Source organism: Sinocyclocheilus grahami, unplaced genomic scaffold, assembly GCF_001515645.1.
Source record: "Sinocyclocheilus grahami isolate Dianchi unplaced genomic scaffold, SAMN03320097.WGS_v1.1 scaffold60.1, whole genome shotgun sequence".
NCBI classification, from domain to species: domain Eukaryota; kingdom Metazoa; phylum Chordata; class Actinopteri; order Cypriniformes; family Cyprinidae; genus Sinocyclocheilus; species Sinocyclocheilus grahami.
Window position 1 is genome coordinate 2073020 of NW_015505239.1, and position 22814 is coordinate 2095833.

The 22814-nt window shown below is 37.3% G+C and overlaps 1 protein-coding gene and 1 long non-coding RNA gene across 2 annotated transcripts in view; one reads left to right on the top strand and one right to left on the bottom strand.

Annotated features, from left to right (window-relative positions):
* Positions 1 to 12471, bottom strand: part of LOC107584480 (E3 ubiquitin-protein ligase PDZRN3-like) — a 101292-nt gene extending 88821 nt beyond the window's left edge. The window contains exons 1-3 of the mRNA XM_016271117.1: positions 11623 to 12471; positions 7651 to 7737; positions 5744 to 5851 (exon numbers count right to left, since the gene is read on the bottom strand). Of these exons, the coding sequence (XP_016126603.1) occupies positions 5744 to 5851; positions 7651 to 7737; positions 11623 to 12336 (909 nt within the window). The 5' untranslated portion in view covers positions 12337 to 12471. The remainder of the gene's footprint in view (positions 1 to 5743; positions 5852 to 7650; positions 7738 to 11622) is intronic.
* LOC107584481 (uncharacterized) lies at positions 10964 to 20634 on the top strand. The gene is made up of 3 exons (XR_001609148.1): positions 10964 to 11049; positions 18559 to 18685; positions 20469 to 20634. It is a non-coding gene; the product is annotated as an uncharacterized lncRNA (long non-coding RNA).
* The last annotated feature ends 2180 nt before the right edge of the window (positions 20635 to 22814 follow it).

The following is a 22814-nucleotide window of genomic DNA, read 5'->3' on the forward strand; positions in this document are numbered from 1 at the left end:
TCTTTCAGATGGCAAACACTGGCTTCTCAGTGGAGCTGCTTTTTAAAGTCTGGTTGTTGTTCAACCTCTGACCTTTGTCTGTTTGCAGGCTTTTACAAGGTGACATTTACAACCTAGTCTATCTCCATGACCTCTTTCTACCCCAACACATCCAATGCTCCTGAAGATAGCCCTGACCTAAACTTGGATATAAAAAATACATGGTTTTATGACAAAAACACAAGCAGCTAAAGGTACCATAGCCATGTACTGTACTCCCAACACCCTTTAGGCTGAGATGAAATAGAAAACGTACGTTAGCTGCACCAAACAGTATACTTAAAGGTGGTGTGTGCCATTTTGTTGTGGTGAAAATACTTTCTATCCCAGCTAAATGTTTAGAGACAAATATGAGTAAGCCATTTGTGGGTTGATTTCCCAGACAAGTGTAAACACTGTGACTCTGCAGCACTTTAACATAGCTCTGTTTATTTGAGTGGTCTGAAATGTAAACTTCTGGCTCAACCAATGGTGAATGGTGTAAGACTACCTGTTTTACCGTACAATGGCAGACTGGTAAAACATGTTTAAAAAATGTTAACAAGTATATAATTTTTTATTCTAATGCGAGGACAACTGACTGCAATCTTTTTCTAGGCATCCCTGTGATATACAAACAATCACAATTTAAAGCTGAGGTCTGGAATAAAGATGTTTTTCCAAACACAAGCGCTGCGTTAAATCCATTCATGCATAAATCAAACTGTCGCAGGCAAACACGACTACTATGTGTGAAATTTTTCGAACAGTGTGGAGCGCAAACACAGTACCGTTTATTCCTTCCCTTTTTACATCTTTTTTTAATGAGGAAAATAAATGTCTACAGCGAACAAGGCACTATTCATCTGCTGAATTATCTGAGCCTGCCTCTCTGGTGCTTAACAGGGACATCTGCCATGATACTCCTCCATTGGACGGCCGTGGGAGATTCTAGATCTTTATGGGCACGTCATGTACGTGCACATAACATCTCTGAGGCCAAAAGAAGTTGAAGAATAAGGTAGGGATGCACGATATATCGGCCACCATATCGGTATCGGCCCATATCGGCTCATTTTTTCTGTTATCGGTATCGGCCTGATAAGAAAATTTGGCCGATATCTTAAAGCCGATAAATAATGCATTATTTCCTTCAGAGACACTTCAGATGCGCGCTGTTCGTTTGCAGCCTTTTGTGCAATTGTACATTGTAATATTGTGTTTATTTGATGTATATCTGATTTATCTCATATAGAATACGTTTGGTTAAGTTAAAAGAGCGCTTCAGTTTACCAGTGATCATCTTTAGCTCAGCACACGCAGCCCAAACAGCAGTGCACAACATTAATAACTATGATTGGGAATGTCGTGTATATAACATTCTAATGAGAACATTATTATAATAAAACGTTGGGAATTCTTTGGGTTTAGTTGCCGTGTTTCAGCGCGTTGTTATGGGAAGAGCGCATCCACAACAGGATCACACATTCTGACTATAGCACGCAATAACTGCATAATTTTGTACATATATAAGTTGTAATATTATGTTTATGTTGTATTAATATTAATCTCAGGATGCATTTCCTTGAGTTAAATAAGCTGCCAGCAAAACGCTTCAGTTTACCATGTTCATTCAGCTCTTCAGCTTCAGCACGCGCAGCTCAACGGCTGCTATTTAAAACAGTGGTATTAATTTGTTACTTTTTCAAAATCATTGATACATTATTAATAACAACAACCACTTGTATTGTTCTCTTATTATTTTCATCAACAATATGGTTTAGTAATTAAAATCATTTAATTATTGTCCGTGCAGAGGCTATTCCGTTTTATTGATCTATGGCGCATTCATTTTGATTCTTTACATGTGTAATGATGTCCAGTGACTTGTTTGCATTATTTATGCATAATTTTATTTATTTGTAAGGCTTTTTTATGACTAAATTTGGTAATGGGAGAGTAAAAATATTTTTAAAACGTACACCGTTCAAACTAGGCTGCTTATGTTGAAGTGTTTGGGATGTGGCTTTTAATGATGAGACCTTTTTTGTAATCAGGCTCTCAAAAAGTATATAACAATTTGGATATAGATTTATCGGCCAACATATCGGTTATCGGCTTTCAAAAATAAAGAATAATCGGTTATCGGTATCGGCCAAAATTTTCATATCGGTGCATCCCTAGAATAAGGGGATTGCTCATGATTTTCCCAATCCACTCCCTATAAGATGTGAGCAATTAAACATTCCTTCACTTACTATAAAGTCGGGCAGTGAAATTTATTTGAGCTCGTTCATAAGGGCCAGATGATCTGTGCAGTGTGTTCCTGACTTGAATTTCTCATGTTCGCTCACTGAGTCACCCATCACTGCTGCTGTCAGGAACATGTGCACAAAGCCCGCTGAATACCGTGATGGCCCTGCTCACCCTATGACACAAATTCACACGCTCCGCCTGGATGCTCTCAGCATAGATGCTGTCGCAATTCCAGAACGCATTGTACTGATCAGTGAATGCTAGTCACCCAACAGTATCTCGCTTGAATGGTAAACCGCATAAAATGGACTCACACAGGTTCTGCCATATATTTGATAGCAAGATAGCACTATAACACTCCTTTCAAACAGCAGAAACATAATTAAAGCAGTTTTAAATGAGTCTCGACTGTTACGATGCAATTTGTTAAAGTGTTCTATGATGTTGCTGGTTGCTTACTGGCCAAAGAAAGCAAAAAAAATCCAAATATTGAGAAAATAGCCTTTAAAGTTGCAATGCATATAAAATATGCAATGCATATTACTAATCAAAAAGTTTTTATATATTTATGGTAGGAAATGTACAGAATATCTTCATGGAACATGATCTTTACTTAATATCTTAAATGATTTTTGGCATAAAAGAAAAATTTATAATTTTGACCCATACAATGTTTTTTGGCTAATGCTAAAAATATACCCAAGCGACTTAAGACTGGTTTTGTGGTCCAGGGTCACATGTAAAAAGTATAACTAAACTTTATTGGGAGTAGTACTTATGTACGATGCACATTTCTTAATATTAAGCCTAAAATGTGTTTTAATTTCACTATTAATGAAGATAGTATGATCTTTGATAAATATCGGTCTTTAAATGCAAGATATTTAAAATTCACCTGAAGTATACTTGCGATAGTTCCACTATTTTAGTATATTTTAGTTGGACTTCAGTACTACTTCTGCACAATTAAAGTGCATTAAGTACAAAATTAGTTGTTTGCATGTTACAAGGGAATTGAGGAATCACAACATTATAGTATAGAGTAATTTTTTTATTTGCTATAGATAAAATTTAACAGCGTCACTAAAAGACGACATGTTACAGCAAATAACGGTAAAAATTAGGATAAAATGGCATTCACAATTAAGTATCCAATACTGATGGATTTTTTTTAAATTACTTGATGAATCTTGGCCACTAAGATGAAACGTATATATTGGGCATACCTAATTAAACCCTTTTGAAAAAAAACCATTGAGAAACAACTTAAAAGGATATCATAATTTTACATTAACAACATGCAGCAAGGTGCTACACCTCAAAATGACAGCAACATCTATAGCATCCATGCACAATTGCCAAGGAATACAAGTGTATCCAAATGAGCTGTGGGGAAAAAGGAAATAAATCATGGATAATCCGTATGATGGATGAAAAAATGCTGATGTAGCAAGAGAGACAGAGGAGTACTGGGGCCTGGAGGAAGATATTTTAAACAGCAAACTCCAGCTGAGTCTAACTCTCATGGGCTATAAAGGATAGGACTACAGGGTGTTGGTTTAAAAATGTAGAAGTGAAATTTCAATAGCAACAAAACTGCTGTAAGCAATTTTGCATGAATTCTTCCCCTGTGATTGTATTTCTACAGAAAGTCATTTCTCAAGTCAACATAATTAAATATCCAATATCACCTGAGGCGCCAAAGTAACGCTAGAATCCATATTTTGATCTCAGAGACACATTACCTCAGGTGTCAACGATAACAAGAAAAGCATTATCGCATATTTTTCAAATGGCGGAAACATTATTAAAGTAGTTTTAAAACCTTCGATGAATCTCCTGAAGGAAGCAGAAAAAGTGATTCCCATGTACACATGATCCAAACTGACTGCACAGGGTGGGAACAGCTTTGCATTGTGGGAGAGAGTTTCTGACTATAAATTTTAAAGGTCTACTCAATAGACTGACCTAGGGCTTTGTGCTTCATATTCCTTATGTATTTACATCCTCTGGCACGCATGCGGACTCACCTTAATTATTCAAAAGACAAAGACAAAAAGTGAATTTCTAGGTCTAGTGCCATCCTAGAGCAAAATATCTTGAAAAAGCTTACACTACAATGAAAATACTAAACTAGTCACCGATAACCCTTCTCAAATATCTATGTATTGTTAAGTTGATGTCCTTTTTTTTTTTTTGAAGTAAAAGCAGAGATGTAGGTGACATCCACAAAAACCACAAGGAACACTCTCGGATATCACGGCAAAGCAGCAGTTGGCATACTAAGCACAATCCAAAGCTTTTCCCCTCACTCTGGCCCCTTCCTCCAAGTAAGTCATACTAGCACATTTCCGCCCAATGCATTAACCAATCTGGGACCCAAGCATCCCACAGTTTAGTGGTCTTAAGTCACCAGGCGCCGAGCGCATTACTGTCACCTTAGGTGGTTCAATCTATCCATTGTCTCAAGGGCTTACGGCATATCTAAATGAACAGGAGAGTTTAAGACACTTACGGTTAGCACACTGCATGTGGCTGCACTTAAAAGTTAGTATAAGAGCAGGCACGACTTCCTCATCCTACATACTGCGTATACTGACATCAAGTGCAAATTAATAAATCTCGCAACCAAAAAGTGATGTTTTCAACTAACTCTTGAGAGGAAAAAATCTTGCGGTGAAAGCTACCATTTCAATGAATGATGATTCGACTACACGAAGTGAAAATATTTACATTAACTTAGCTAAACAATTGTACAGACCCAGGCCATATTTATAACATGCTACAGCGAATTCAATGCATTCGTTGTACCACACTTGAGTTTCATGCTGCTATAAAAGCAACCTTTGTAGGGCTGACTTTCTATACACCCCTAAAAGTAACTTTTGGCCTTTGTAAACAGTCCAGATTTCGTTCCAAGGTAAGAGAGAGCCTTCTGATCCAAAGCCAGCTTGGAAGGATTCCTTTACAAGTCAGTAAACAACATCTAATAAATTACAATGAACAACCAAATGTAGATATTCTGAAATAGTCAGGGCTAAAAGATTTTAACAGGAATTTTGTAAAAGCAGTTACCTCCAAGCCATTTTTAGGGTATAACATGCATTAAATATTTTATATACAGGTATTTATGTTCAATACCGGCTTGTACAACTGTTCCTTTCAGGATGAGCTGTAATTGGCAAAAATCTTAGATTTAAAACTTTGTCCCGACATGGTGCAACAAGTTTAAAGTTTCTGTCCCAACCAGCCATGATTGCAACAAACGACATTGCACTACACATCTAATTGGTCCAAAATCTCCATAACTGTGTATGCATATCATCTACGTTATGATTGGCTCTATTTGCGCCACTATGCACAACAATTTCATTTTTAACATGGAAAGGAAATCATAAATAAACCTCTCAAGTTGTTGCATTGCATCTTGGTTAGGCCAGAGTATCTGGCATAAAACAGAGGCACTTACCTCCATTATCCTGTCATGGATCTGCAAACCCCCTTCTTTATCCGCCGGTCCATTTTCCACAATCTTCGACACAAAGATTCCTTCATTCGAAGTGCCATCTTTATTATCCTGCAATTCAAAAACAAGGCAGCTATATTTAGCTAAAAAAATCAACAAATCTGAATTACCATCCAATAAACCTCTTTAGTAAGGGTTATAGATGCAAAGTAATTTTTATTGCAAAATAAAAATAAAATGAATAACAAAGACATACACACTCCCTTTAAGACACATCCAAAACACAAATAATTGTTTGCAGGTGTACAAGCAATGCGCTCCATTGTTTAGCTTCTCTGCAAATGCATTGTCAAATGAAAGACATATTGTGTTTATAGAAGGATTGGGGAGACTAAAAAAGATGATCGCCATTCATTATATGAAACTATAACCTGGACAGGAAGGTTATAGCAAAACCTCTGCAAAAATATGGCTAAACCCACATCAAACCACATTAACTCTGTGCCATGTTGTGTGACACTGTGCTGTAATTTTTAATGGAATACTTGAGAAACCGCAGGAAGTCAAACTGTGAACTCTGCAGTTAATTACTGTAAGCCCTTCCCTCTTACCCATTACAACAACAACATCCTTTATTTACCAGAGGATCCTATCCCAACAAATTTAGATATGTTGTAGAATAAAATTACATTAACTCTGTTAACAAAATTAAGTGACCTGATGTCCTAAACTAAAGATAGAGTACTCTAAAAACATGCAGCTAATATTTAAATAGAAAATATACTAAATGAAATGTATAACACAAAAATATTTGCCCACTGAATGCTGTGATTGAATAATCAGAATCAAGTATTCCAGAGAGAAAAATTAAAACTGCTTTCTACAATTATTGGCACCTTTGACATTTAAAATGCTTTCTAAATAGGCAGCTCACTAAGTTTTAGGAACATATCTAAGGTCTTACGAGCAGACAGGATGGCTGGCATGTCAAACATTTGCTAGGGAGGGGTCATGGCCACGTTGAAGTAGTTGTACAGTTGCTAAGAGACGCAGACATTCGTGTCACTCATTAGTGACTTACCTCTTCCACTTTAGCATAAACTCAGCCATAGCAATTTGTGCTATATGCTATAACTGGTGATTTTTTATAAATAAATAAAATGTCTTTGTGATGAGGCAACATCTGGGTTTTAGAAGAAGCCTTGGAAACTTGGCTGTTGTAGTAGTTTTCCCCTTTGGAAGGTTTTGCTGCAAAAGTCCAGTTCAGACCAAAGTGCGTCACACTTCTATTTCAGATGAACCACAAACAAACACTTCTTAAAGGGCTTGGTGCTTACTCACACTGATATGGATACCACAACTACCACTTCAGGGTGGACCGACGTACTTTATATGTTAGATATAATTTATGTCTGTATTTTCCCAGTTGCCATTTCCACTTAAAGTTAGTTATCCAGTGATACACTGACAATCTGAAATAACCTGACAGATATTAAAGGTCTGTGTCATATTTTGTTGTTTATCATCATAACTGAGGATTGGTTAAGACTAGCTCAAAAGACTAGCTGTTTGGGTACACAGGCATATAAGAGTTCTAGGAGGCAATTATAGAGAAATACTTTGACGACAGACTTTGCTCGGGCATTTAAGAATGATCATAACATTTCAGATGCTGTGCAATGAGATCGGTCTGCTGGTTAGTCAGGTTATGCAGTCCCATAGCGCAAAGTCACATGACTTTTTTCGATGCGCATGGAGGAATTTATTCATAAAATGCATTTCCATCTCCCATTATTTGCTTTAACAATTTTTCGCACAAGTCAAAAACCACCTCAAGCAAGCGTAAAAAACAGGGTGAGAGAAACATAGCTAATGACATAAGACGAAGGTGTAAATATTTCTAAACTTACCGCACATGGTCGTCCCCCAACGATATTGAAGCCTAAAGATCCAGACCCACGATGGAGTATAGCTGTGACACTTTTGGTCTCTCCACCCTGTAAAAAGATAAAACCATATAAATTACCCATTAATTCACACATGCGTCTATTTAAAACCTTTGAAAAATTAAAAACACCAATGAAATTACTAAGCATTTACATTTGGGAAGTAGAAACATTTGAGCTTCCAAACGCAATATGTCAAATGTAACCCTTCATGGTGTGTTTTTATAGTACAAGCTCTTAAATCATCTGGAGGTATCACGATTTACATTTGACTGTGACCAAAAGTGGTGCGTGACCAAACAAGTAAAGAGGTACACCTGTTAGAGTCATTAAACATCATCTTCTGCAATCTGCATAATTCTTCTAAGCTTAAAGCATCTTGGAAAAGGAGCTGTCAACTGGCTGGCGGCTTTAAGGGTTAATGCCTTGTTCCGTGCTCATTCGGTCGAGTATATTAATAAATTTGCAGCAAACGGCTCTCTCAACAGATGAACGACAGAACGTGGAGAAACGAGTGGTGTCAGCATTTTATTCCTCACTTAGGGTGGCACCGCATTGGATCAGCGACTAAAGCAGCTGTCATTTCTGTGGGCCACAGAATACAGTGTCTAAATATAATACAGATATCAATGGCATGCATGTACAGTGTCCTCTTTACCATCTTTGCTGAGTGTATGCAATGTATGCCTCCAAGTGAGGAATGCACCCCACTGGACCAGGTCGTGGGAACAAGTCCCATAATTCCATGGGAAATAACGTCTGTAGAAGGCAGCGACCCCACTTAAAATAAATGCACATCACTGTAGAGTATGTCAGTGGTTTTCTGCTAATATGTTTCAATTTGATTACTGTAAAAGAACAGGGCAGCTTGGTAAATAATACAAGTGTGGACTGATGTCAGAGCATGACTCATCTAAAGAATAAATTCTCTTGAATTGTGAAAACAAACAAATATATACTGCATAATACATGCTGAAATGCTCCAGTGATGATTTGAAAACTCTTGTGATATCATTTTTTTATTCTTCTGGAGCAGCTGGATCAACAGCGTTCAGCAGACAGGCCCAATCCTGCAAATGTCAGCTCCCCGTCATCATCCTCCTTTTCCCAGCCCTGTGTTGCTTCAATTCACTTGACTGATGAACCATGTGATGGGAACAGCAAGAGAGACTACATTCCCCAGCAGGAAGGCAGTCGCTGGCACTAAGACATCATTCAGAGCCCATAAACATGTTCACTCACTGGGTTGCCTTAAGGATCTTGTGCTCCTTCATAGAGCGGTCAAGGGAGGTTATCTGTCACAAGTGTAACTCACTGACATTTTTCCATGCTCCGATGGTGTCCTGAGGTGAGAATATATTATAGCTAATCTGAAGGGCATCACACATGCCAGAAGATGTCATTGTACTTGATGTAAGGCATGGCAAGGACATACTGCACTAAGAAAAAAGGGCCATAGTAAAGTTTTTTTTTTTTTCTCAAATCTGGCCATGTGCCAAAGTATTCTTTTTAGCACATGGAGTACGAAGTATACACCAAAGTACATACAACATGTACTGATGCACTAGGTATGAATAAAATACTGTACTTTTGTTAAATTTGATAATATTATGGTTTAAATATGCTACCGTTTTAAGTCAAATATCCAAATGTAATACCTCCTTTGGACATTTTCTTGAGTTTTCCTTCAGCAACAAGGCCTCAAGCAGCTCTAGTCTCTAAATGTAACCAAATTTAATGAAGCTTTTCAAACTCCTAAAATGTAGCACACTATGCAACATATTTTCTTAAAGGGGTCCTATTATGCTTTTTCACTTTTTTAATTATAGTCAGTGTGTAGTGTGTATGTTTGGGCATAAAAAAGATCTAGAAAGTTACAAATCTCAAAGTCCACTCCAAAGGGAAATATTTCATTTAAAAAAAAAATCCCTTTTCAAGAACTACAACGAACGGCTCGTTTGGACTACAGCGTTGGTTTCCGGGCTTTGTGATATCACAAAGAGGCTCATTAGAATATCATTACAAATAATTCCGAAATTCGAATGGTTGGGGGGTAGGGAGGGACGAGGTTGTGGTTAGAACGCTTGGTTGAGTGAGTGCATCAGACGAGACGATGAAGAAGAAATGCTGCTGCAGAGTTAGTGCATCAGAGAAAATGAAGAAGAGCTGCTGTGCTGCAGCTTCAAATTTTCGGCACGTCTAGAACAATTCTTACAAGTACAACACGACGTAGCTGGGCGTCGCGGACAGACGCCGAACGGCGCCGCCGGTGTGCCTACACTCATAGAAAATAATGTATTTGAATTTTAAAGATGTGGCGCGACGCGACGCTGTGCTTCTCGTCCGGTGCGCGACCGCCTGAAACTCAGTTTTTTTCACCTCCGTGCCCAAACGTCTAACCCCAATTTGCTATTGAGTGCTGCACATTTTACTGAGGACAGCTTCCACAACATGAGGGAGTACAGTGCCTGCCGGATTCGCCAAAAAGCTTTTGTTGAAAGACGGAGCAAGGGGCATGGCAGTACTGAAACACCGTCTAAGCTGTGCGCCAATCACAACGCACTGGGACAGCTAACCAATCACAACACATTTTGTTTTTCAGAAGGCGGACCTTCATCAAAGCCGGAACTTATCGAGCCGTTTGTGCCAGGATGGGGAGAAAGAAAAATTATGTGAAAAATAATGCGTTTTTCGAACCACCAAACATGAGAGCATGTTCTAGTACACCCCAAAACACAATCAAGACTTTGTAAAAGAGCATAATAGGACCCCTTTAACTGAAACCCACACCAAACTAGAAGGTTTACAATAAAACCAATGAAGTCTACACTTCAAGCAAGCTTAAGCAATGTGTAATTCGGGCTGGAGGTAATCCTGACATAAAAAATCTGATCAATCAAAAAATCTTGTTTATGAGGCAACAAATATAAATCTGACATTAATATCAACAAACAAGCATATAATAATAATAATTATAATAATAATAATAATAACAACATAAAATTGCCCATAGATATAAACATCAATAATTCTAAAATGTAAATTTTTAGCTTTGTCTACACTACACAGTGAGTTACGATTTTTTTTTTAAGTCGGCGACACGGTTTCCTCTGTATCGCCTCCAAAATCGCTTGAAGCGAGTTTCTTTCCTAGTAAAATGGAAAAGCAGGAGTGGAGCTATAGTTGACGGATTGGAACGCTTTAAGACGTCCGTCGCTCCGCTCCACTCATAAATGCTACTCTAGGCCAGGGTTTAAGTATGCGAGTTGATTGAACTACACGCGAAGCTTGGTTTGGCCTCCTTTGTAACTATTTTCGTTGGCGGAGAAGAAATATAAGTCACTATCCAAATTTGCCTTAAATGTAAGTCATGGATATTAATTACTTGTCCAAGCCTGTTTCTAGAACTATAAAAAGCTATATCACACTTGCAATCGACAAGTTATGCCAACAGGGCTGTGATTACCTGCAGCCGGTTGCCTACCGCCCAATCACAACCGATTCCCGTAGGAATCCTCGATTGATATCGCTTTGAAAGAAATTAAATTAGTTTTTAGTTGGAAGCTTAACAACTCCGACTGTAAGCGTCTAAATAAATAGGGAGATAGAACAAAAGCACATTAAAACTTTTTCTAAGGGAAAATTAGAGCAAAAAACAAAAATACAAAATCAGCTTCCATGTTATGGAAGCATTAAATGCCACGGTAACCACAATTTCTGCTAAAATACCATAATTAGTAGGCCCACTGTAAAGCCGCTACAAATTATGATGGGATTTCATTCAAGTAAGTTACTTTTAGAATCGTTATTTACTTATTTGATGACAGCGGTGGCCAATACTTCTTTACCACAGTTTTACTGTAGTAATGAAAACTATGGTTACCATGGTAAGTGTTTGTAGGAGTTATTAAGCTGTTGTCAATGTTGTTCTCTTACCTTACACGGTGGAGAGAGGCTCTTGGACAGCGAGTCAATCCTGGCGCTGTATTCAGTGAATTTCTTCTGATACTTCAGCGCTGTCATCTGAAGCTCGTTGTGAACCGCCGACAGTTGAGCCAAAAGCGATTTCTCTCTCTTAGTCGATTTGAGAGCTTGTTTCTTCAGCTCCTTATCCAGGCTGACCACTTTCCCTTGCAGCGCGCCGTTGTGCGCTTTGAGGGCTTTCAAACAGCAGTGGTTGTCCAACTTCTGCTCCTTATGAGTGAGCATCAATCCGCATCCACTCTCGCATATCCCGACCGCTCTGTAATCACACGATTCACGCATGTGAGCATCCATATCTTTAAGGTTCAGCACTTCGCTGCAGCCCTTATTCCTACATTTGGCAGGGGAGTAATCGCACATCTCCGCGTGCTCCGCCAGATGCTGGAGTTTGACGATCTTCTCGCAGCCCCGCGCGTGATTGTCACATTTAATGTCTAACTTTAATATCAAGTTTTTCAGAGGGAGGACGTGGTTGAGCTCTTTGGTGGAGATCCTTTGGCATTTGACCGGGCAGCTGCTCTGCTGGACGACCCACGGCAGCACACAGCCGGCGCAGAAGACGTGACCGCACGGGGTAGTGAGCGGATCCTCCAAAACTTTATTACACAAGTTGCATTTGAAGTCTGGGTCCACAGCCCCCTTGAAACGATCCAACTCAAATCCCATTTTTAAAAAAAAAAAAAAAAAAAAAGGGAAAATCCAAAACGGAACCGGGACTCCCACAGAATAGCACAGGGGTTTAATCGCTCTTCGGACTAAGTCATTAGAAGAGCTCAGAGAAACTGAGTAGACTAGTACGAGCACTTCTACTGACTGAACTAATTGCCTGAGACTTCCTATAGGGGAGAGAAGTGTTGCAGATTTGGGTACCGTAACGATCTGAAGAACTGCGCACTCAACGAGGTGGCTTAGACTAGCCTAAAAAGTTAAGCCAAACTTAAAATGCATGAAAGTTGTTCACTAGATAGCATTCATACAAAGAAATATAGTGCAAGCACACTTTTCAAGTGAAACACTTTAGAATTTTTTTTTTTTAATGATAAAGCAGTAGGCTTACACAGAGACCATGGCTAGCTGTCACAGTTTATACACACACACACACACACACACACACACATATATATATATATATATATATATGAATTGGATTATTTTTGATGAATTTAGAAATTTTTAATGATAGTGATTAATGAAAAAAATTATCATTTTTTAAAATGATAAATAATTACATTTATACTGTTTTTACATGATTCACACAGAACCAAATATTATCAGATCCAGATTTTTTTATATTTAACAGTAAAATATTTTGTATTAGATTGTATTATACTATGCCAGTTACTATATAAGTTGTTTGCACCCTTGTTATTCTTGTTTTGTGAAATATTTTGCATTATTTGTGTGCAGATGCCACTTGGTTTGATGTTTTGTTATTTAATGCAATGACATTCATGCATTTTAAATGTGGCTTAAGTATCTAAATAAATGATAAAGCAGTAGGCTCACACAGAGACCATGTCTAGCTCTCACAGTTTATACACACACACACACACACACACACACACATATATATATATATATATATATATGAATTGGATTATTTTTGATGAATTTAGAAATTTTTAATGATAGTGATTAATGAAAAAAATTATCATTTTTTAAAATGATAAATAATTACATTTATACTGTTTTTACATGATTCACACAGAACCAAATATTATCAGATCCAGATTTTTTTATATTTAACAGTAAAATATTTTGTATTAGATTGTATTATACTATGCCAGTTACTATATAAGTTGTTTGCACCCTTGTTATTCTTGTTTTGTGAAATATTTTGCATTATTTGTGTGCAGATGCCACTTGGTTTGATGTTTTGTTATTTAATGCAATGACATTCATGCATTTTAAATGTGGCTTAAGTATCTAAATACTTTTTTGAACCATATCAGATATACCTTTTAGATATAATTCAGAAATGTAACTAAAGACACACACACACATACACGCAAACATAAATAACTAAATAAACCTGCCATTAGAAATTTGTGTGTGCTTCTGCAGAGCAGCTGAGAAGCTCAAGCAAGATTACAAATTTCAAACTCTAAAAGCCCCAAAGCTAAAGATGCTGCTTCACATCCTCTCGGTTTGCATGAGTGGCCAGTGATGCCTCTTAGGGGGAAAATAATCATCTGTCCGAACTGTTTTCTCATAAGTAAATGAGAGCTTGTGAGCGTATGATTTGCCTAAAAATGTGTATTTGTGTTCAGTGTGTTTTGTGTATAAAGAAACCTGGAGTTTAAATACAGCTCATTTAAATAAGGACATTTTCCATCTCGGTAGGAAGTAGCATGGTCATAAAAGCATTTGAATTGTAAATGACTGAGAGCCACAGACAGGGTCACTGGCAGCTATGTGCAGCCAGTGAGGGGACAAGAAAGGCCTTTACTTTTGCAGCTTAACTATCCTTTGTGAACAGCGTGGATCTCTCCTGCTATTGACTGATCTGAAGATGGGAAATTCTTTTCATCAATATTCTGTGAAATCAAATTTCATCGCTGTGCCGTGACATAGCGATTCAATCCACATGTGCATTATTAAATAACAACTCCCAAGTTCATTACTGACTCTAGGGTATTGAGGAAAAATGAAAGAAAAAAGTAACATTTGTAATCACGCATAAATTTGTCCTTTTCTGGTCTTCAGATGGAAATCTGTTGTTCAGAAAAACAAATGTCAGAGGAGTGGCTCAGTAATTTAATACTGATAGACACTGATAGAAGTAATCCAATCAATACTTCAAAGGAGTCAAAGATATTGAATATTACGTTCCGAAATGTACAGCCAACACTAATTAATTTATCTTCCATTTTATGTTTTTTTTTCCAAGAAGTTGAGAAAAACAGTACTGCTAAATTGTCAAGTATCATACAGATAGAAAAACAAATAGATCTTTAATAAGATATGTTTTTTCTCCAAAGTCAGTATAATGTTGACCTTGATGTAGTATCATTAAAGTCTCAGCCTTGATTTAACCACCTGCCAAGCTATTATTCAAATGGTTCATGTGCAACCAGACAATTACATTACAGATGCAGTTTGGATACACATCATTATGTTGTAATACGAAACATTCAAAATAAACAATAGTCACTGAAGTGCACTTACCAAAAAATTAATCCTTGTAATTTAGGAAAGAACTTGAGTCTTGTTTATTTGTTGGCCGTGGCAGAGAACTCAGATGACTTAGATCAAGTAATGCAAGGTTAAAAATAAAGATCATTTGTGATAAGATTTGATCTAGCTCCGGGCTGTATTGGATGTTACTGAACCATTTCTCATGCTCTACATTTCTTCCATCTTAGCTCACATGTCTAGAGTCTTTCACCCCACCCTTTTGGATCTAATGAGCTCGAATATTTAAGTCAAAAGAGACCCTCAGACTTCTGCAGTGGCAGTTTAAAGTATTCTAAGATATGTTGCATCATTTCATAATGTATAGAAAAACATTTGTTGGCTTGGAATGTATCTTTTTAGAGTGCTTTTTGTTATATTAAAGAGGTAAAATAGGCTCAGTAAAACAATGCATGTTATTAAAGCATTGTAATGAGTTGCAATTATTTTCTAAATTCACATGCTGCTAGTTAACCCACTTCTTGAGCTTTTTTCTGTTATTGTGCAATTTTGTATAAGACTTTATTTCCTTATACAAACAAATCTCCCGCTTTTAAATCCATCAAAAGACTGGGAATTCCTAAGTCCATATAGTGGATTCCCTATGTAGAAAAATATTGTAATTGCTTGTATGGCATGGCTTGTAATTGCTGAAGTCTTTACCTAATGTAGAGGGATACAGAAAGGTCTACCTTTCTTTAGATGAGGGCTTCATTTGGAGCTTTGGATGCCAGCCATACTGCAATCATCACCACTCTGCTATAGTGATGATATGTCAAGAACATGAGGGCAATGTGGGATTGCGGGATCTTGTAAAGACTAATTGCTTTTCTGGATATACATTTTCATCCTGCATTGCGACAGAGTTGCTATCAAAGGCAATGAGTGAAAGACATTTCTTAAGCTATTTTTTTCTTTATCATCATACTTTATTGCAGTCAGTTTTAAACACTGGGCTATGAAATGCATCTGCTTATATGCACTGATGCATTTTCTTTGAATTCGTTTGCTCACTTGTGCACATTGTTACACATGCCTACATGCATACGAGTCAGTTAAATTTAGTTGAAAGCAACTGGACTTCGTTATCCATTCGTTTTATTTTATTAGCCCTCTGTCATTGACCCCAATCAGAGACTGTTAGCGGCGAGCCCATGTTGTGTCCACCTGAGGTTGAAACACAGATGTTTCCTATAGTCTGCTGCTTTTTCTTTGACATTCCTTTATATTCTCGTACCAGTTGCAGTTTATTATAAAATGTCTGGCAATTGTCTGTGAAGTTTTTCAGTCACCCGGGTCCTCGTAGAATCAGTTGAAAGGAACCAGTACAGTAACGGGCTTATAGGATTACGGTAGTTCACCCAAAAATGAAGCACTGTTCCTGCATTCTTCATGGACCTTTTTAGGGTCTTTATGCTTAGGTTGTGTACTCTGTTTTGCAATGGGAGTTAGACAAGTCTATGCAGATCTTATGGTGACCTTGTGATCTTGTTCTTGTGAACTCGTAAGGAAATGGGTCTTGATGCAACACATGCAAGGCCACACTTGTCTCCTGGATGATGTCGAAGACAGATGGTGTGAGCAAAACTTATGACAGCAGATTGCTCACCTTTATATTTATGTGTTTATATGTGGAGCAATGTGGAAAATCAGAACAGAAATGCAATGTCAGGAAACATTGTTTAAAAAAACATATTCTTGTTTCTGCACATTAAGCTGTGATATATAAGCAAGCCAAAGGTTGATATCCCCAAAATGTGTAAACACTGTTATTTCTTGGTGTTCTCAAAATATTGCTTTGTTTGTTTGAGAATCCCAAGCAGCCTGCACAGCAACAGTGGCACAACCAATGACCTGAGTCTGGGGCGGGGCCTTCTGATTGTGTAACCAATGGGAGATGTGGGAGTGTACTGTTGGGTGACATTACACTACACACAGCTTTCAAGCATAATACTTATTCTTTCTTTAATATTGCATATTAAACTGTTTATCTTAGTTTATATCACTGGTGGTTGGCCAACAAATTATTGTATACAGAAGTAGACTTTCAAAAACACTATTATATGAAAAAACAGTACATTTGTCCACCTTATTTTTAGCGTAAGAGTGTGTGCGGCCATTTGTAACTTGAATGTTTCAGGCTCCTGGTGTCACTTGCTTTCAGTAATTTTAGCTGCTTGATTCTACAAATTGGTAGCCTATTTGTTATTCTTGTAGTTATTTACCTATATCAGCTAATGAATTGGAAGTCTTGCACATTCACAGAAAATATTACTTCCACATTACGAAATAAGGCGGATATCTTCATTTAGCTTTTAGGAACTATCCAGTCAACACTAATAACAATGCAGTCCCTTAAAACATATATTTGTTGGGATAGCTGAGAACAATTAGTAATGTGAACGATCAGGTACAATAATCTCCACTTTGTATTGAAAGAATCAAAACATGTGGCGTTGCCTTTTGTGCAAACCACTTGCTGACGGACTCTGCTGACAGTGCAAATTTAAGTCTAAAGGGAAATTATATTCAAAATACATTTTTGTGGAAAGACCAATACTGATCCAAAACTAACCAGATGGAGAGGGTGGTTAGGAGACAGCTGTATTTTAGAGAATAAGAATGAGGGGAAAAGATTAATAGCAACCTTTATTCCTTAGAGGGTTTAGTGATGAACTTCAAGTCAGACACAGAGATGACATAAGTCTTACGTTGGTCGACTTCAGTGTTGATGTAATGCAGGAGCACAATAGGTTCTGGAACTCTGGGACCTCCTCCACAATATTTTTCATCGGTGGAGTGGGTCTGCATTCGATCTTGTATTAAATGCTTTTGGCAACTGAGCTAGCATAGTGCATTAGCCACAGAGGTTCCCAAATAACAAGTGTGTAATATTAGAAACAGATGACTTCTTTTACAAAGCAGACGACCCCAAGTGCTTAAAACGGCATTGTTTTGGTACATCCCTGAGACACGAAACAGAAAGAATTGATTAGGCTTGTTTTACTGTGTGGTCTTGCATCTGCTTCTTTTTGATTGAACTGATTTCAAAGTTCAGCTTATTATTCAAAACACTAGGCTAACCCTGAATCAAAATAAGGTTTGTTACAAAAGCTTACAGTAATGTTCCAATGCTTTTTTGGAAGTCAGCTGTTAAAAATCTTTATAAAAAGTACAGTTCTAAAGAGTCTAAAAACTGATTAGACAAGCCACATTTGATGGCGTCATAAAATAGCCAGTGACTGCACATGATTTAAATTATACAAAGGGCTCCGAAAGTCTGAGACCACATTGAAAATGTGGTACTTTTAATTTAAACCTGGAAATAAACAGTTTAAAAAGTTTTAGGGTTTTGAAAAATGTAAAACAAAGACAGTTTATGGCTTAAAATGAATAAGAAGCATATATTAGATTCTGACCTTCAAGTTATGTTGATTAATATAATTTGTAATGTAAATTGTTCCTAAATTATGCAAAAAAATCCTATATTAATGAGTGAAAAATTATTTATTATTGCCACATTTTATAAAATCAATGAAGCACGAGAGACTGTATTCTACTTCATACATTAAAAACCAACCCTTTGATCTGAAAAAATCACCAATTCACAAATTATCATGTCTTATTGCTTTGTTTAACCATTCAGCCTTCAGGTCCGGCCCTCACTATGTTTCTTGATATATTATCATCTCCATGTTCTAATATCTGCTTTAGGCACTAGGAGATGTGTGAGTTGGAAGCTGATCCTGATGTTTGGTGTCTACAGCAGAGACCTGAGAGGAGGTGATAACACCATTGGAACTAGACATGTGTCTCGTTCCTGATGAGATGAGCAGTGAAAGTAAGTAGCTGAGCTTTTATAACTGATGAGGAGTCAATAGGAAAGCATTCTCGCATTGTGCTGCGAGTTTTTGTTGAATTGGAGGAAACCATTATACTTAAATGTGCGTATGGGACACAATACCTTCATAAAGCACCTTCATAAAGCATTCATCAGCTAACATTATATTTTTTCTTAATATAATTATTATTTTTTTTTGCCCTTTGGGATCACCTTTGTTAAAGGCAGGAAGGCTACCTTCATCTAGATGTAAAAACCATAAGGTCTGATATTAAATAGTTTGGCATATGCTCACTGTGTCTCCAAGACTTGTAACATAATCTATGAAACAGATGGAATGACCTATTCACAGACTCATGCATCTTTTTGTGCACCTTTGCATTCTGTATTTCTTACTTATAGTGGTTAAAGTTCATGCATTTAACAGGCCACATTTACATTAAATGACTGTTAGAAAAAAGTGAATCCAACCAGAATTCCAGGTTTAAATATTGTGCAAGGTAGACAGATCCAGGGAGTACAAGCCTGTCAAACCATGGACATCTTCCTGTGAATTAATATGTCCAAATATTGCTCAATCTTAAGTCACAAAGGGGGTTAAAGGGAGGAACAGGATCAGCGTCAAGTAGAACCAGTTTTCCACAATGAGCCTTGGACCACTGCCTAAAGGACATTGAGCATTCGAGAACAATCTTATGTAAACAACACAAACATTGTCTTTGTTATCCTTGGTTTTGTCCTGGAGGGAATGAGATGTCAAAGAGCATGTGTTTTTACAAGTGATTCGGCTCTGAGGAATCATAAAGCTTCTTTTTTCATGTTTACATAGCTCAGGACTGGTGCAGCATCTCAAAGAAACTTTAACAACTATTCACAAAAGAGAATATTTTCTTTTATTTTTTAGTGCTTAGATAAATGTCATATTTATACAATTTAGACAAATTCGGTTAGCCAACATAAACAATCTGGCTCAAAGGCTTCTGAGTGCATGAAAACAAAAGCATGCAGTTAACTAAAGTCCTAGTGGGCAATATTGAGTGTAATGCTCAGCTGCAGTGCTGTAGTAGTGGCTCACAGCAGTATAATTTAATCAGCACGGAAACAAGGCAACAGTCTGCCTGAGTAACATGAGGATCTAATCGGAAACAACCCTGCCCTAATTATCCATTACAAAAATAATGAGCTGAAGTCATGACCATTGTTACTGTCCCTTGCGGGAAATTCTTTGGCAGGTCAGGCAATATATAAATTGGCTATAGCAACAAATAAATGACACTGTATTTTTTTACATCTGTTTATAAAAATGATACATGGAAGAAGAAAAAAAAACTTTTTTGGGTAGATAACACTTCCTTGTGGGGACTCTCCATAGGCGCGTAATGGGTTTTCTACTGTACAGACCGTATATTCTATTGCCCTACACCAAACCTACACCTAAACCTATACCCCTCACAGGAAACTTTCTGCATTTTTAGATTTTCAAAAAATGTCATTCTGTGCGATTTATTAGCTTGTTTACCCGTGGGTACCTCAATTTAGGTCCCCACCGTGACACGAGTCCCCATGAGTCTGTGTGTATTCAGGTTTAAGTCCCCACCAGAATAGAAAAACAGGCACACACACACACACACACACACACACACACACACACTTGTTTCATAGAATGACCTATGTAATGTATGTGTCATACACCACATCACAGGTTACCACTTTCTAATCATTATCTGAACTCTACATTTCTATTTTCTCAAAGCACACTTTAAGTAAATCTTTTCCTTTTTAGGTGTGGTCAGTGTCCTCCTACACTCTGTAAAAATTATGGTACACTGCAAGATCGTGACCACCGCAGTGCATTCTGGGAACTTCTGGTCTATTGTGGCTTGGAGTTGCTATCAGCTCAGTGAGTGGAGGGTTCCTAACTGGAAGAGGCCTCGGAGGCAAATACCTGGACTCCATCTTCTGCTTTCCTCTTGCCATACCTCTGCCCTTTTCTTTTAAACCAGATGAGAGTAGAGATAGTGATACTTTCCTTTTTGCGCAGCACAAAGTACAAAAACAAACAACATACCAGACATGAAGATAATTTCCATTTGATGTCTGCATGCAGAGTTTGCTTGAGGTATACAACAGTTCTTTCTGGTCCTCGAATCTGATTGGCTGAGAGGAGTGTAATATTAGTGATATCGGAACTCCAACTGTTTCACTGTTTGTATCACTCCGCTTGCAGTATTTCTCATAGCGAGTGTCATTGCGAATGACCTAATCCATTATAATTTTATAAGTAATAGTTTTTGTGTCACAGAATGCAGTTTTAAGAGGTTTTTTTTTAGACAAGAATGGTTGTTTAGACTTCAAATATGCAGTTTGTTAGTAAAGATAAGGTGTGTTTGGAAATTTGCTGTACGTGGCATGATACTTTGAACACCTGTATGTATCTCTCACCTTAAAAGAAAATGTGAATGTTTACAATGGCATAGGGATGTTAAAATGTAATACAAAAATTGACTCTGAGTCAGAAAACTGTTGTTTTCACTCAATTTTGAGAGCTCTACACTTTTAACCCAGCTTGAAGATTTCACCTGTAGGCCTATCTGAACTTTCCACTTGTCTGTAAGTGTGAGACTGTCACACAGTTTCATGTCCCCTCTAGATAATCAGAGTGACATATGGACTTGGCATGCACTAGTGCACTAGCACTCTTATATTCTGATCATATATGTGGCAGATGTCTCATCACCTTTTACGAAGCACTGGTGAGCATATGGGCTCATAGAAAGAGGTTCTTCCTTTCCAGACCACATAAACAGGAAACATTAACAGCATGCAAGCATAACCTCCCTGCTTGACGTCTTATTTTCTTGTTTTATTTACTCATTTTAGTGAGTAGCGAAAAGCCATTCCTGCCAGTTGCTATGTAGTGAACGGCTATTAAATGTTTATCGTAAGGCTAAATTGTAGCAATACAAACAAATAATTCTGTGACATGAGGTTAAAAACATTTGACTAAAAACAGACAGGTATATGGTTTAGTGTGTTCATAATACTTACCGGAAGCTTTCCTCCTGTACAGGTCTGTCCACTAATGTGCCTCATATGCTTTTAAATGTAAACATACCAACATATGGTAAACTAACTCAAGCATAACATCTGCGGTGGATTAAAATTGCTACAGCATCAGCTGTGAGTGAATGCAAGTGATTAAATAAGACTAATTAAGAGATTAAAGGCTTTTTAAGATCTGCGTTAATTAAGTTGTAGGGCGTGATATTGCAAAATATTGTACTGTCTGCATGTAAAACGGAGACCACAATAAGTAATTTAAGAATTAAATACCACTGTTTTCCGGTTTTAATGAATCTTCAATTAAAGTCTTCCTCACGATGACAATAAAAATAAAAGCAAAACAGCTGAGCTCCCAGCTAAAGTATTTATGTCAGGGGTAAGGGACATAATATCTGGGGCATGAAACATCAAAGGCTTGGAGTTTAGCAACAAGGAAAAAAGCTGCGCTAATCAGCTAACATGGCAGACCACAATAAATTCTTGACTCACTGCTGAAAGAAGGGATCATATGGTTAATAAGTGTAAATAAGTGTTTCTTGCTATATGCAGTGGGCCATAACAATGAACTATTATTCTATAGTGGGGGATATTTTACTTGCATTGAATTTATGAGTAACAGAACTCTTAATTCTAAAACAGTCAAATGTAAAAATCTTAAAAGAATAGTTTAGCCAAATATGAAAGTTATGTCATCCATTACCCTTTATGTCATTCCAAATTTGCATGAATTTTTCTTCTGTGAAACACAAGAACAGAAAGATATATTTTAAAAAGTATCTAATAAGTACATACAGTGAAAGGGATCTTCAAAATATATATTTTTTACAGAAGATATAAGTGCATATAGGTTTAAAATCAATTTGAGGGAAAGTAAATGATGACACTTTCTTTGACTTCCCTTTAAAGTGATAGTTCATCCAAAAATGAAAATTCTGTCATTAATTACTCACCCTCATGTCGTTCCAAACCCGTAAGACCTTCGTTCATCTTTGGAACACAAATTGAGATATTTTGTTAAAATCCGAGAGCTCTTTGACCCTCCCACTGACAGCGAGGTTACTACCGC